At 43.4% G+C, this 15,215-nt stretch overlaps 1 protein-coding gene across 7 annotated transcripts; it reads left to right on the top strand.

Annotated features, from left to right (window-relative positions):
- Nucleotides 1–232: 232 nt before the first annotated feature.
- Nucleotides 233–14,453, top strand: LOC113145071 (protein FAM110A). 7 transcript variants are annotated; one of them, XM_026331412.1, is made up of 4 exons: nt 233–254; nt 1,029–1,116; nt 10,664–11,073; nt 11,426–14,453. In XM_026331412.1, the coding sequence occupies exon 4, from the start codon at nt 11,436–11,438 to the stop codon at nt 12,858–12,860; it is 1,425 nt and encodes a 474-aa protein (XP_026187197.1). In that variant the 5' UTR covers nt 233–254; nt 1,029–1,116; nt 10,664–11,073; nt 11,426–11,435; the 3' UTR covers nt 12,861–14,453. The 7 variants fall into 7 exon arrangements, with proteins under 7 accessions (XP_026187197.1, XP_026187198.1, XP_026187201.1 ...); XM_026331415.2 differs by lacking the exon at nt 233–254 and adding an exon at nt 3,529–3,623 and having other exon boundaries at nt 1,083–1,116; XM_033325287.1 differs by lacking the exons at nt 233–254; nt 1,029–1,116 and adding exons at nt 3,633–3,821; nt 8,633–8,705.
- The last annotated feature ends 762 nt before the right edge of the window (nt 14,454–15,215 follow it).

Raw genomic sequence — 15,215 nt, 5'->3', positions numbered from 1 at the left:
TGCTGTTGAAATTTGAATTTTAACTGCTGTCTATTATCATGTGTAAAATAGTCCCATCTACGTTGTAAAACAAGTTGAGAAAACAAATATAAAAATGAGCAGTGAGACGGTTGCACAGGGCAAAGAGAAGTTACACAACATCAGTGATATGGAAATGGTTTGGATTTCTAAAGCAGAGTGAGATCTGTTGCACAATATGCATGTGACCCATGCTGATGTTAAGTATGATATGCTCAGAAAGAAGCAGGAACACAGTGAGTACACTTTTCTCATTTATGGTGAAATGCCAGTTAGAAATGTGGAAAAACAGGGCTTGTACTCCTGGAAAAAACTACCTGGACAGAAACATTGTTCAGCTTCATGCAGAGCTGGAGGGCATAAATAGAAGAGCAGTTTTATGCACTTAGGTCTTCACTTCTGCCATGTAATGTAGCTGCATGGCAGACCTTACAGCAACACTATGTAACTTTTGCTAACAGTTTCCCCCATCTGGTTGAGTGCAATTGTCTGTTACCAGTGTCGTAAATATTGTCATTGTATAAACCTCCCCGTGGGCAGCGCAATACATGTGAATTTATTGACTAAGCTGACGGAACCAGGAACTGAGTTTAAGCTCGTCCAATATAGATTTGTGTTCAGGCTCAGGTTCGATCACTCTAGTTACGTAGTGCTCTTGCATTGGTTAATGCAATCTGGTTAAGAGTTGTTCTACCACTGACATAATTTTAGAGACATTATTTTAAGGTTGAAAAACTACATAGTGTTGCTTTAATAAGCATAAACGTTCTATGAATGTGTCCCTTGAATTTAAATTGAATAGTTTCCTGCCAAAAGTATTCACATTCAAATAGTTTAGTGTATATGATTCATTTCTAACAAAGATGCTGGTTGTGCGTCTTTCCTTGTGACTTTAAATGATCAATATGAAATGATAATGTTTTTGGCCAGTTTGCTCTGCCCATATTTTCACTCAGCTCAGTCTGACTTTCTCAGGATACTGATTCCAGTTTGGTGCGGTTTCATTTCAGCACCAAACCAGGATGCAGGGTGACGGAGTCTGAGCCTGCTGGGGCATGCCAGTGTGTAATGCGAGCAGTGATGTAAGCTGTTAGCCTGGTGAGTCCCTGCATTCATGGAATATGATTGTGCATGTGTTTGTTTGTGTGTGTGTGCACTTGTGATTTTGGAATGAGAGAAAGGAACTAGAGCTGCAGTAACTTTCCACCCCTCACCCTCTATCAAGATATTCTTCGCGCTGATGAATCGAGATCTGGGAATAGAACTAATGCGTAGTGGAAATCCAATGTCAGTATCACTGTTGGGGTAAATAAGCATGTGCCTGTGTATCATGGATCATAGTGTATTTCACCAAATGAGAAGGCACCACACACACTAAGACTCTTAATCCACCTGCCTCCTCCGTGTCTCTGAGCGAAGGTGTGCGTTGTCGTGGAGGTCCGTTAACACGGCCAGGGGCCTGCCTGGGATGTTCACAGGGTATTATGTTGAAAATATTTGCCCTAGCAAAGAGATTGTGTAGCTTTAGATGTGAGGGCTGGAAACTGGAGAGGAGGAAAGATAAAGAGGAGAAACAAAAAGCAGAGGTGATAAATGTGTTTATCACCAAGGCTCAATGTTCAGAGAAAGGAAGGGAGGGGAGTGTGACTGACAGTGTTAACGGAGGTAGAGAAGGTGTTGGAATTTATTGACCTAACTTAAATATTTATTGTCCCTTCCAATCGACTCCCACTGTGTGTTTTGGACTTGAGAACAGCCACTTGCTTTTCTTGTACAGTGAGCAGGCTGAGTGGAAATCCGCTCCCTGCTGCTTTTGGAGAGTGACAGATCACTCATGTGTGTGTGTGTGTTTAGACTGTGGGTGTGGGTGCCTGAATCTGTGTATTGGTTTGTATACACCTGTTTTCAAGTACTTGTACAATAGGGAGGTCAGTCGGGTGCACCCCACCCTGCTGACTCCTTTAAATAAGCACTGCTTGTGTGTGTGTTTGGACTGTAAGGAGGAAGCGCAGCTTTGCCATGGTGTGCAGGAAGTCAAATAAACTATTGATAACAGCAGACAAGTATTTAATTATTTTTGTAGCACACACCTTTTCATAGAAATTCATAGAAACATTCTTGAGTTATTCCATTAGTTAAAGCTTCTCCTGAACTTTGTTTTGGAGGTCCTAATGGCAGGATATCCTTGACCACACCTCCATCATAATGACATTTTTTTCATCCACCAGCTGTTTTTTATCCCACTTCTCTTTCCTGACTTTCTCATTTACTAGAATACAGTGTGTATTATCTCAAATAAGTAGAGGGAAACCTCTCTGAAACTCAGTTATATATGTTATATAATATTACTATTACTTATCATTTTCATGGGCTGTACTGTCAACTGATTTTAACTGTGCCAAGGTTGTGTTTTTAAATTATATGCCACTGTCTTCATGTTGGCTACAGTACATAATAATTTTGAGTTGGTCTTATGCCCAATAAATCCCAGGAGTCACATTTCTGCATTTCTGTCAGGGCTGGGTTATAATAGGAGAGACTACAGTGTGTTGTCTGAACATATCAGAAATTAAATGTTTATAGTACAGTGTGTCCATACGGGAAGGAGGGGTGAAGGCTGGCTTTCAAACAGAGGAGGATATGTGGTATCATTTAAATATGGGAGGTTGGCAGGTTTTCACATTTCACATTCATAGTGTTGCACTCACTTGTACAGAGAAATACTTTAGTAAAGAATGGTGTGGGGGGGAAGAGCTAGAGCAAGAAGTTTAAACCCTGCTTACTTTCCCACCTCCACATGCTTGGATAATCACAGTGTGAAGTGGGTGTGAATGTGGGATTATTGGTTTCACAGTGTTATAAAAAGTGGCACTGGAAACTTGTAGAGGGTTTGTGAAGTGATTTGAGCATCATTCAGCTAGAGTGTGCCGACAGCTTAACAGTTTTAAGCTGAACTGAACAGAAAGTAGCCCAATAATGAGCTGTCCACACAAACCGTTGAGCCAGTGATGGCTGAAGTTCAGTAGCAATTAACCTGGCTTTGCAGCCCCTGCGCCCCCACGCTCACTCTGAAACAGTGAAAAAAATGTAACTTTATGGAAATATCATCTCATGCAGCACAAGAAACTGCCAGGTAAAAGCAGATTAGATCAAATTAGTTGTACAGTACATCCAGTCATAACCACAGACAGAGTTATTCTACTCCTGCTCCTGGTCTTTCCCAGGGAAAGTCTTCTGTGAAGAGAAAGGATGCATTTTTTATTTTCAACTGCTTATATTTTTAGCCGTTTGTTTACACTCTTTGATGGTTGATGTTTTCATTGTTCTCTTCGTCATTATTACTGGTAATATTGTAACCACTTCCCATCCACTGCTATGATTAAAAAGAAAAACAAGTAATTGTTTCCATAGACTGCATTATTGACATAAGCTGTAGAAATAGCACTTAAAAAAAAACTGAGGTGTCAGGAAGATCATGTGACTAAGAAAAAGCTCTTCCTGCTCTCCCAGCTCTTTTCCTGCCTCTAGACATCAGGGGTGGAGACTTCCTTGGCAGTGGGAGGAGGAGTGGAGTACATGAGCCTGAGGAGCAGAGAGTGGCTCAGGTTAGTGTTTGGCTCGCTCACTCAGGATCACACCACACATGTCCCGGCATAGTGGTGCTCCTGCCAGCTGAAAGCCGTCGTGCAGACTCAGAGCGCCTACTTTCAGTTCAGCTCGTGACTCCAGCATTTTGAAGTGATACTTTTTTTGTTTTACTGTACACCAGAGCCCCAGTTTTGGATCGTAGTTCCTGTACATATGTAAGTAAACTTCTGTCGTGTTTGAGCAGATTAGAACGGGGGGAGGGCTTGTTGCTGTAGCAGGTATCGACAATAAACCTGGTGTTTGAACTTCATTATTTTTCAGTATTTTTATGTGAATTCCTGTCATTTATTTATTGCTGATAATATATACAGCATTTGATAATAGCAAGAGGATAAGCACTAAATCTAAACGTAAATTGTGACATTGTTGGAAACCATAGAGAGCAACTGAAAACCTCCTTTATAACAGGGGCAGCTGTTGTCTCCGTCTGTGTCCCTGCCTGTGCTTCCTTGTCCTTGAGATGGAATGCCAATTCTAAAAATACTGGTCTTATATTATAACATTTGGCAACTCTGCTATAGGACTGTTTTCATACGCTGAGCCCAGAGGTGGCTCTGTTGAATGAGCTCGTCTGTTTTTGGTTGTACTTCTGTCTAAGCCTCTATGTGTCTGGGAGAGGAACAAATGTTGATGCATGGTGGTTGGCTAAAACATACAGACTTACCTTTTTATGACTGTGCTTTAGACTTGCAGCATCTCTATCAGTGGAGAGGTCAGCAGGGATTGCAAAGGGTTAGCAGTAGGAGAGTGTCTTGACTTTTATTTGTACATGTGAGTGCAACCAGCGGTTTGTGTGTGTTTGTGCATGTGTGTGACTAAAACACTCCTGGTATCCAAGCCAACAGTGAGGCCTAGCCATTGAGGCGACTCCAGTGACCACTCTCCCTCCCACCAGTGTGTGTGTGTGTGAGTGTGTGTGAGTGTGTTTGTGTTTGGTGGCTGTGTAGCTGGCAGAGGGCAGGAGTATGTGATTGCATCCATGCCTGCATGTCTCAGGAATGTGTTCATCATAACATTAAAGGCAGGGTATCAACTCTCTCCTTGCGTTTTTTTCTTGCAGCACAGAGCTGTGAGTATATGTTGGCATGACTGCTGAGGTGTGTATTTCCTGGAGTTGTGTGTTTCTTCTTATGTGGTTGGCATGAAGTTGCATTACTATATATGAGCACAGTGTCTTATGTCCCGAGGTATGTGTGTATTACCTACCTGTAACAGATTAGCTGTATCTGAGATGAAAGGAGGAGTTGCCTGAAGCGCTGATCCAAATACATTTAAACATACACTCATCTTCTAGAACTGTCAGTTCTGCAGGTCAATTTGGGGAGTATCATCCAACATTTTATGATTATTATTTCTGAAGTAAAACAGAAAAGCTGAATGTTGATTCTTGACTAAAAGCTAAACCTGGCCTGTCCTTCTTTAAACTTAAATGGTTGGAGAAACTTTCCAGAAAATGTGAATATGTGGGATTTGCTAAAGAAGCACACTAAAATATTTATATACCATTAAGGTGACTGGGAAGTTGGCAATCTGTGTTAGTATGTGTGGAGTGCTACGGTGTTTTGTTCTTGTTTATTTTGCAAAAGCATGTAATCCTTTTTTTCCGTTTGGCTGACGTAGGCAAATAGCAGATGTTGGAATAGGAATACATTTGTCTTCACTGCCGGGTTCAGTTTTCCTCCGGGAAGATCCAGCCACCTGCTCTCCACTGATTACCTTCTCAGTCAAAACTCTCTTCGTGACAAACACACACAGAGGAAAATTAAGATGCTAACATTCATGGATGCTCAGCTGCACATCTGCGCATATGCATGGGGCCCCTCTGCATAGCACCCCTGGGTATAATTGTGCATGGATGTGTGTGTTTCCTGGGGCCACAGACGCAGACAGTGATGGGCAGAAGTAGATTAGGGGGTTTACAGGGAGACTAACAGGGCGAGAGAGTAGGGGGAAGGCTGTTGAAATATGGATCTTGATGCTATAATAACTGTATGTTTATGATTCAATAGTTGTATTTGCAGTTGACTAGACCCTTGTGCATATAACGGTTACATAACCCTGTAGTCCAGAAACTTCAGTCATGCATGTCAGTTCAGCTGTCCACCCGGCCAAGAGCTGTTTTATGTAGAGTGTGACCAGGGCTGGTAGCTGTGCAGCATTGTCTGGTGAAGCTGGGTCATTAAGGGTTGAATCCTGAGAGGCCTGCTGCTCTGGTGTTCACCTCTCTGTCTTCATTAGCTGTCTCTGCAGCTCTTTGAATCAGCCCTAAGGAGGAGTAGCTGATAACCTTTTGAACTTATCTTTTTAAGCTTTTTATTGACTTAAAAACTAAAGCTGGTGTGTCCCAGTGGGGTGATAGGCTAGGGCTTGTATTGCACACACAAGCTGATGCCCAGATCTAACCTGGTTATGGCCTGTTTCTCATTAAGTTAGACTCTTATTCAACCAGAAGACAGAAGGAAGATGATTAACTGAGTCAAATAAGCCTGGTGTTTTGAAGGGCGGCCTTGAAAAGAGTTGGTCAGGCTATGGAAACCTTACAGAAACGTCCTTCACTCCTTCCTTTCTTCCTTCCTCTCCTGTCCTTTCAATATCCATTGTTGCATAATTCCTCACTGCAGCAATAATGCAAAGACAACGCAATTATATGGCAGTTTCTGGGCACTTCGCATCTTTTCTTGTTCTTTTCTGTCAACACCCTGCCAGGACCAGAGAGCCTTTAGTGAAATCTATAGTAAGGGGTCTTAATATGTTTCATAGTCGTTTTATTTTTGCTCAACGGTGGATAGACTGGACAATCAGTGTCACATCTTACTTCATTTTGTAATTCCTTTATAGTGTATTTGACAGGCTTCATAGCAAAGAGTGCCCAGAAATAGATGGCCTAAGCTCCATGTAAAACAACCTGCTGCTCTAACACAGTCAGAAACTACACTCCTGCTGAGTGTTTGTTTTTGTCTTTTTCATGTCTCCTGTAGTGAAACGTGTCCCTGCTTTCTACTCGCCCTTCCAGTGGGCAACAAACCTGAGAAATCACTGCTGATTAACTTTCTGCAAAATACCCTGTTTTTTTTCTCTCACCTTGCAGGGAAGGTGACTCAGTTTCTAGTATCTGCGGCTCTGAGCAAGATACACATCCCCCTCCACCAGCTTACTGATGTCATATTGTCTGCATTTCTTTTAGTCATTTATGGACTAGAAATAATTCTCTTTCTGAGTTTCACATTGGCCAGGAGGGGATTTCTGGTGGCATTTCTTTAGGTGTGGCCTTGTTTTCTATACAGTCTGGGGTCAATGTCCGCCTGGACCAAGGCCACTGTGATAGAACAGGCCAGCAGGCGTCACAGAACACACACACATAAACGTACCTTGTTCCTGTCCCACAATGTTGGGACCCTCAGATTGCTGCTGCATTTTCCTGTCTTAGTTTAGTATGGAAATCAGACAGGGCCTGTGTTTCTCTTTCCTCTTTCCCCTTTTATCAAAATCCACTTCCTCACATGCTCTAACTAAAGGCTAAAAATTATTGCCAAATCAAATTCCTCCCAGGCATGAGCTCTCCCTGTAATTAGTGTTATCCATGCTGTTTGGTAGGTGGCCATAGTCAATTGTGGTAAAGTGCTAATCACCTCTTCATTTCCACTGGAGTGTCCCTTGCTGCCCTTGGTAAATGTTTTGTTCACATAAATTTGTATAAAAACACACTCAAATATTTATATTTCTTGCTTTATTTAATATCTTGACCTGTTTGACCTGGATGAAACACACACAATGAAGCACAGCAGACATCATAAGCCATGTCATTACCCACTAATATGGGGGTTGGAAGGTCCAATGTAAAAGTGGTCAGATTCACAACACGTTGGTAGCAGAGTTTCTGATAATTGAACCAAGCAAGTTTCCATCGTGAAACAGAAATTTCATTCCGTGGTTGGCGCATGCGGTCGGTGCCTGTGGTGCGCACGTTGCTTTTGGAGTCATTAGCTGTTTGTGTAACAGTGAAACAGAACATGAATAGAAGGCCAAAGATGGAAAGTTAGAAAAACAAGACAGACAGGCTGAAGGATGTTATGTTTCCCTATACGCTTATATTTAACTCACAAACACACACACTGCTGCACACACAGACCTCTATGGGCTCTCGATGCTTGATCATTTCACACCTTGTGTGGGAGCCTTGTATAATCACACAGTTCAGTCCATAGCAGAGACGGCTTTCAGCTGTTTGTACAATAAGGAAATGAATGACAATAGCTGGTGTTTTAAGGACTGGGGGCTGTCCAGGCTGATGCTATTTGCATTTAGATGGCTTCTCTCAATGCTGAGCTTTAAAGAAAGGAAGGTAACTGGGTTTTCATTTACATTCTTTAAAATCTGATCTCTATCCAGTCTGGATTAATTTAGTACCTTTTATTGGACACTTTAAACCCTTTTGTTCTAGATTATTGGACCCTTGAGTTAACAATTGATTGTTAGTATAGTACACATTCACTTCCCATTCTCCATCTCTAGCAGGTAAAGAGACTGAGTGAGTGGCTCGTAGGATTATAGTTATCAGCTGAAATGAGTTTAAATGGGTGTGACAGGGATCTTTCTATGTGTTTGCATGTGCACAGTTCTTGCATGGTTGGTTCACAGTGTTCAACTGAGGAAATAACTCCTGAACGGCTGCTTCCCATTAGTGTTTCTCATTTGTCCACTATAGTGAAGTGTGTGGCATAGACTTTTATAGAGGTCAGCAACAATATGGAACCTTTGAATTACATTATAATGGATGTTGTTGAAAAGCAGAAATGAAACCAACTTAGTGTGTGTACCACTTCTTTAGACTATTACACACTGAACTGAACATCTCTTGAAATATTTTTGTTTGACAAAGTTCAGGAAAAGTTAGCTCTTTTGGTGGACATGAAAAGGCTCTAAATCTGGACTAAAACGATGTTTTTTTTTTTGTTTTTTTTTTCAGGAAATGGTAATGACATACTAAAACTGAGGTGGTTGAGGTTTCTGTGACCAGACATTTGTCTTCACTGTTTCTGGTAAAGTCGTTTTTTATGATGATATAGCAGAATGAATATATATATATATATATATATATATATATACATATATATATATATATATATATATATGTATAATTGGCTACAGCAGCTGTTGCACTAAAGCTGGTGTTTTTTGTGTGTTGTAAGGCAGAAGACCCTTTGTCCTAAATATAACAACAAATGACATACTCCTTATTAGATCAGAACAGGCTTTTATGGCTTGTTTTCAATGTTTCCCCCTGTTCAAACTTTCTGCAGGCTGAATGTTTAAAGTGTCTGTAGGGTTTCTTGTTGTCCTTTCGGTGTTTACTGTGGTGCAACCATCAGGTGGAGCACTGTTGTGTCGTGTTGGTTTTATTAGGCACACCACCCGTCAGTGTTCCTGTTTGTCCATCATGAGTCAGCCAATGTCATGGGAGTGCAACGCTAAATCAGTGGAGCAGTCTTTTAGCTAATGCGACCTCAGACAGGCGTGTCTGGCTGCGTCTGAAGATCATTAGGTTCTTTTTTAGGCCAAAACTCCTCTAACTGTGACAGTGTCGCCACTGTCTCCTGTGTGTCACATCTAGACTTTGTCTTCCTCTAGCTGAAACTGTCAGTCCTGTCTTTGCCTATAAGATGTCAAAATTTTTTTCATTCACCTTCTTGTGCACTCGTTGTTCACAAAGTATTTTTACTCCATAGGGATTTGCCTAAAGGCTTTTGGCTGCTTGGTGTTCGTGAATTGTTATTTTCTGTGATGCAAATACGTTTAATTCTAGCCGAACTATTTAAAACTTCTTTGGTCTGTCACATGGTTAAGATGAAAGCAAACCAAGGGACAGTGTGTGCAGTTCTCTGGGTTTTCAAGCACCCGAACTACCTGAAATCGTGTGTGTGTGTGTGTGTGTGTGTGTGTGTGTGTGTGTCCAAGTGAAAACTGTCATGGTTGTTTCTAGTCTCTGTCTGCTGCTGCTGGTGTGCTCAGGAATGAGAGTGAGAGAGAGAGGAGGAGATGTGGGAGAAATGGAATCACATGTGGAGGGAGAAAGGAAAGGAAGACGGTTATAAAAAGACTCATTAAAAATGTGTGCAAACATATGTTAGAGGTGAGGAGAAGGGAGAGAAAAGTGTGATGTAACCCAGTGGGGTGAGCAGCGGTGATGGGGTGAGATGGTGTTGAGGGAGGATGGGGAGAATTGGAAAATGAGGCAAAAGAGAGGAAAACAAACGAGTGCTTTGAACTCCTAAAAGGGAGTCAGTCATTTGGTGCTGAGGTGGAGAAAGAAGAGAAACTTTGTCTTTTCAGACACTGTAAATACTGGGCCAGTCCACTACTAACACCAGCTCAGTGGTTAAAATACAGAAGTAAAAGAACAGATAATCTCCTATTGTTGTCTGTCTTCTATTTACACTTTCCACACTTCTACTGTGATTAGGACAAAGAGCTAAAGAAGAGGAACATTTTCAGTGTTTCCCCCAGTGTTTTCATAGAACCCTGCTGAGCTTGATGCGAGTCTGGGGGGAAAAAAATCGCAGCTGTTTTGCCTGTTATCTTTTCTCTTTCTCTCCCCCATTTCTCCTTTTCAAAAAAATTTTCATTTGAATGAAAATCAGTCAGTGTTTTGTTGTGCTCGGTGGGAGGGGTCCGATTGGTCAGAATCACTTTCGAGGTGGACCAATATGAGCACGCCTCCTGCCTACCAACCCGCCCCCTGTTCCCTTTTGAGGCTTGTGGCCTGACGTGTGATTGGCCAGCTGGGAGGAGTCAGACACAGTATTAAAGCCTGTCCCGTCTGCTCCACTTCAGTGTTGAAGACAGTCCTCGCCTGTCAGCCAGAGAATTGTGTGTGTGTGTGTGTGTAAATGTGTGTGTGTGTGTGTCTCAGCATGTGTGGGTACTTTTGTTAATCATAGACGAACAGAAAGCAGAGAGCTCTGCTATTATCTGACTTGGACTTCCATCTGTTTTTCAGTCTCTCCAGGACTGTGAGGCTGGCTGGCTGTTTGTGTACGATCACAGCTGGAGAGGTGGACGGGGCTGGACAGACAAGTTGGACAGTGACTGTGAAGGGGGTCATAAAAGCTACCATGCTGCCGGTCTCAATGCGGTCTGATCTTCCAGAGTTGCATTTTGAATAAAGAGCTCCCATCAGCTGCGCTGTAGTTGACTGGTGACCCTGATCCGCAGTCTAATCTACTTCTGGGGTTACTGCTGAGCTGGTAGTGGTGCTCGGGTTGGGCCTAATGTGGAATTTGACCCCATCTGACCTCGTCCCAAAAGTATCATTTCACTGAGCCTGGACTGGGAAAAAGAAAGGATAAAAGAGCAAGAAGGGTGACAGAGAAGAACTAGAGACAAGCGAGAGCAGCAGCACAGAGACCGGTAAGGAAGTAAAAGGGGGTGTGGGGATTGAGGGTGTGAGGAGGGGGAGGAGAGTGGGAAGAAAAGACAGAGTACAAAAGAGCTTTTTTCTTAAGCTTAGAGAGGACATGTGGTAGTGTTAAAAGGATGTTTGTTCATTAAAACCCCACTCTCACCATCTCTCCCTGTCCGTTCATCTAGTTTCCCACTACACTTCCTCATGTTCACAACATTCTTATTGTTATATTAGATCATAGAGGCTTTAGAACAGGCTATAGATCTATTTACGTTCAACACAATCATTCTCTTGTTTCTTAGCTTATTCACAACTCTGTGTCTAAAACCTGATAGAAAATCTTTTTTTCTCTTTCAGCTCCTCCAGTATGCCGGTGGAGACCCTGCGACCGGCAGACAGTCGCCTGGCTGGCGTTCCCTTCACATCTGCAATGCCCTTTAGGATACTTAACAAGGGTCCAGACTACTTCCGTCGACAGGCTGAGCCTGGGACCCGTAAACTGAGTGCTGTAGAGCGTTTGGAGGCCGACAAGGCCAAATACGTTAAGAGCCAGCAGGTAGTCCTCACCCGCCAGGCCCCCATTAAACCACCAATCATTCGTAAGCCCCTTGTTCCTTCAACATTGATGCTCCAGTGCCAGGTTAGTACTCCTCCAGCCCGCAAAGTTCCCCGCTGCCCAGTTGATGTGGAGAATGGAGGAGGGAGAGAGGGTCCTGGAGGGAGACGAGGAGCTGCTCTGAATTTGGATATTCTGAATAATTTAATCAGTGATGTATCTGAGCGACCAGTGCCCTGTTCCCAGTCCTCCTCCTCCACCTCCCCCTCTTCATCATCTCCTTCATCAGGAGCTAAAAGCATCAGCAGCAGTCTGTCAGCAGAACAGGAGCGGAACAACCGACTTCTCAACAATCTCAAACCCTTGAATCATGGCACCGCCAACTCTTCAGCCACCTCTTCCTGCACTTCCTCCCCGCTCAGTAACAACCTCCGGACCCCTGCCACAGAACTCACCCGCCGTCCACCCCCTGTGCCAGCACGACCACCACGCATTGGGGTCCCAGCTCCTTATAGCTCCCCTAACGCAGTAACTGTGCGCAGGGTGGATGTTCGGCCCCAGGCTGAGATAAGGAAGCCCCACAGGGCCCAGCTGCAGCCCCAGCTCAGGCCTAGACAGACTGCCCAGGGCCAGGTCGCACACCCCCAGGTTGCACCTCCACCACCGCCTCCACACCCTCAGAACCAACCTCACCCTCAGACCCAGCTCAACACCTCATCCCAAACCCTGCCCTCCCCTCCAGCCTATCTGCCACCCAGTCCCATGCTGGTTCGAGCAGGCATCATCCCACCAGCCTCCCCCGCTTTCACCCGTATATCAAACGCCAGTTCCAAGGGCTCTGCCCGTAAGCATCCATCCTTGCACCGCTCCAAGTCAGACCTGAGTGACCGCTATTCCCGTGCAACAGCCGACATGGAACGCTTCTTTAACTACTGTGGGCTGGACCCAGATGAGGTGGAGGGAATGGGCGGAGTGGAGTGCTTCACAAGAGCCAATTCAGACATTGTGTCTATCTCGAAGCTACGCAGTGTCAGCACCCCCAGCTCAGAGTGTGGGGATGAGGCTGACGGGCCCAGGGAGGACGGAGGAGATGAGGATGACGAGGATGGTCCCACCAGAGCCAACGAACGGGTCCCCTACGGCATCTCTGTCATTGAGAGGAACGCTCGTGTCATCAAGTGGCTGTACGGCATCCGTCAGGCACGAGATGCGAGCAGCGCTGTCTCTAACGTATAGACTAGAGAGGACTTCAGGACTTGAATGAAAAAGCAGGGAAGCAGTACTTTTTGTGTGTATACACAAACTTGAAGAAGGGAAACCCACGTGTTCATCTTCTTCTGCCTTACATCACACTTATAGATAATCCTCCAGATGTTTTTCCTGTTTCCTGTGAAGGCTTGTTTTATTTGTTTTTTTTTTTTGTTTGTTAGTTTGTTCTAGGCTGCAAATCAGACAGCCTCTCTGCAAGACTGATGGATGATACATTTTTATTTTCCCTTACTTGCATAACAATATCGGTATATGAAAGCAATAATAGACAATGTAAATGATGATGGTGAAGATGAAGCCAGAGGATGATTGTGGTTTCTCAAAGGTACTGTGTGTGTGTGTGTGCGTGTGTGTGTGCGTGTGCGTGTGCGTGTGTGTGTGTGTGTGTGTGTGTGTGTGTGTTTCAGTGCGCTTGGCAGCTAAAAGCCAAACTTGAAACTGGCTACACATGGCTAGAGAGCTCCAGCGTGGTGACTTGAGCAGGCCAGGAAGAAAACCAGTTGATACTGTGAAACTTCACATTAAAAGCTTCCATAAAAACTCATTTGTATTTTCAAAAACCTTTTGGCTGTAAGACTGTTATTACAAAAGTTTTTGTCAGCATGTGAGTAAAACCTTTGTATAAATTGATTTTAAGGTTTGTCATGTCAATGCACACACATTAGACACTGATAATCACTTTGTGGCACAGACATACATTCAGGTCAGTTTCGGTAAATATAGTAGCCTCTGCATCTAGTGCTGTCTGTATATCTGACCATAACATTGTGTAGTGGTGTGTTTGCATCTGAAACATGGTCTCATGTCTTGGATTATGCTGCACTGGTGCAGTGAGGAATCTGTTTACTCTGTATGTCTTGGCACGGTTGATAGTGCAAGTCTTATGATGAGGGATGATCTCAGTAGTGGATGGTTCAAGTAAGTGTGGCATAAAAAGTTATTTTGCCTCCAGAGGGAGGAGAGAAAATAAAAGGGTGGGTGAAAGGACAGAAGAGTATACTCATGGATTTAGAAAAAGATGTCTATGGTGTATAAATCTATCTGGGTTAGAAAGTGTCTCAGGAAGATGTACATGGCATACTAATGGAAATGGACCAATATTTATTTGGAAAATATAATTTAATGTATTTTTAATATTGGACAGCTTTGTACAGAAATCAGTCTTTTTGCACATAAGTGCTATAAGAATACATCTACATGCAATTACAGTATACCTAGGGTCACATTTAAACACGCATCCAAATTCAAGCACCGGTCACAAGTGTGAATGTTTTGAAACATCAGCGGTCCATGTGTAACGTGTTCCGCCACACCATGGGGGAGCTCTGCAGAAAGTTCCACTGCTCTGTGTTTACTTGGCTTCTCCACCCTCTGCTTTGATTTCCTTTATCATTTTCAGGATGTTTGAACATTTGAGCAAGCAGCAGGTTTTTCTCATCATACCTGTGGCCATGACAGGTAGAGCAGCGTGTACAGCAGCAACAGTGACCAAAGTGTGCTGTTGCATCCTGCACCGGATGCCCAAAGAGTCCCCTAAATGCTTTACCATGGTGTATTCTAAACAATTAATAAAAAAAACTGTTAAAGTATCTTAATGTTCACTGTTTTTCTTGACAAAATTCCACAAACTCACCTGGTTTCAGCATATGGCTACAAACAGACAAGCCTCTGATTTCATTGATGCTTTCGGAAAGTGATGCTGCATGTTCTGTTTATAATCTGAAATCTGGTGCGGGTCCAGTTCAGCAGAAGCAGGTGTTAGGCCTGTCAAATCTCATTCAGCATCAATAATTGATGCACAGCACTTGGACTCAGCTTCTCTGAATGTTTTTTGTTTACTTTGATCGGGTTTTCTACTCTTGGACTCATAGTCTTTTAATTAGTCGTGAAAATTGCACATGTTGAATAATTAAAAATACTCAAAATCAAAGGAGCAGAGCTTCAAAAACAACAGATCCTACATTTCCTATAGTGCAATTTTGATGTGTATAATCATGAAAACTTTGGAGCACTAAATCATCCTGGCTGTCTGGATAGTCTGGGATCAGATTGAACTTTCTGCCTCGTGCTTGTTTTTCATGCACAGACTCACTCCCAGGATCAGATGGTGCTTCTGATATGTGGCAGTTATACAGTCGGAGAGCTTTCAGACAGCTGGACCACGGCTCATGTCTCCTTCAGGCCTGCGACCACTCCACAGCAGCCTCGCTTGTCAGGAATCACAGTCCCTTACATCATGGCATCATTGCATGCATGATCTCCAGAACAGAGCTTTGATTTAATGCTCTCACAAATCATTGGTTTTGAGAATGTGGGTGGCTG

The sequence above is a fragment of the Mastacembelus armatus genome, chromosome 7 (assembly GCF_900324485.2).
Source record: "Mastacembelus armatus chromosome 7, fMasArm1.2, whole genome shotgun sequence".
Classification (NCBI taxonomy): domain Eukaryota; kingdom Metazoa; phylum Chordata; class Actinopteri; order Synbranchiformes; family Mastacembelidae; genus Mastacembelus; species Mastacembelus armatus.
The sequence above is the reverse complement of the archived record's forward strand: the minus strand, read 5'-3'. Positions and strand labels throughout refer to the sequence as shown.

What these genes read in the sequence shown, in the direction of transcription:
- LOC113145071 (XM_026331412.1), top strand. Translation starts at nt 11,436, where the DNA reads ATGCCGGTGGAGACCCTGCGACCGGCAGACAGTCGCCTGGCTGGCGTT.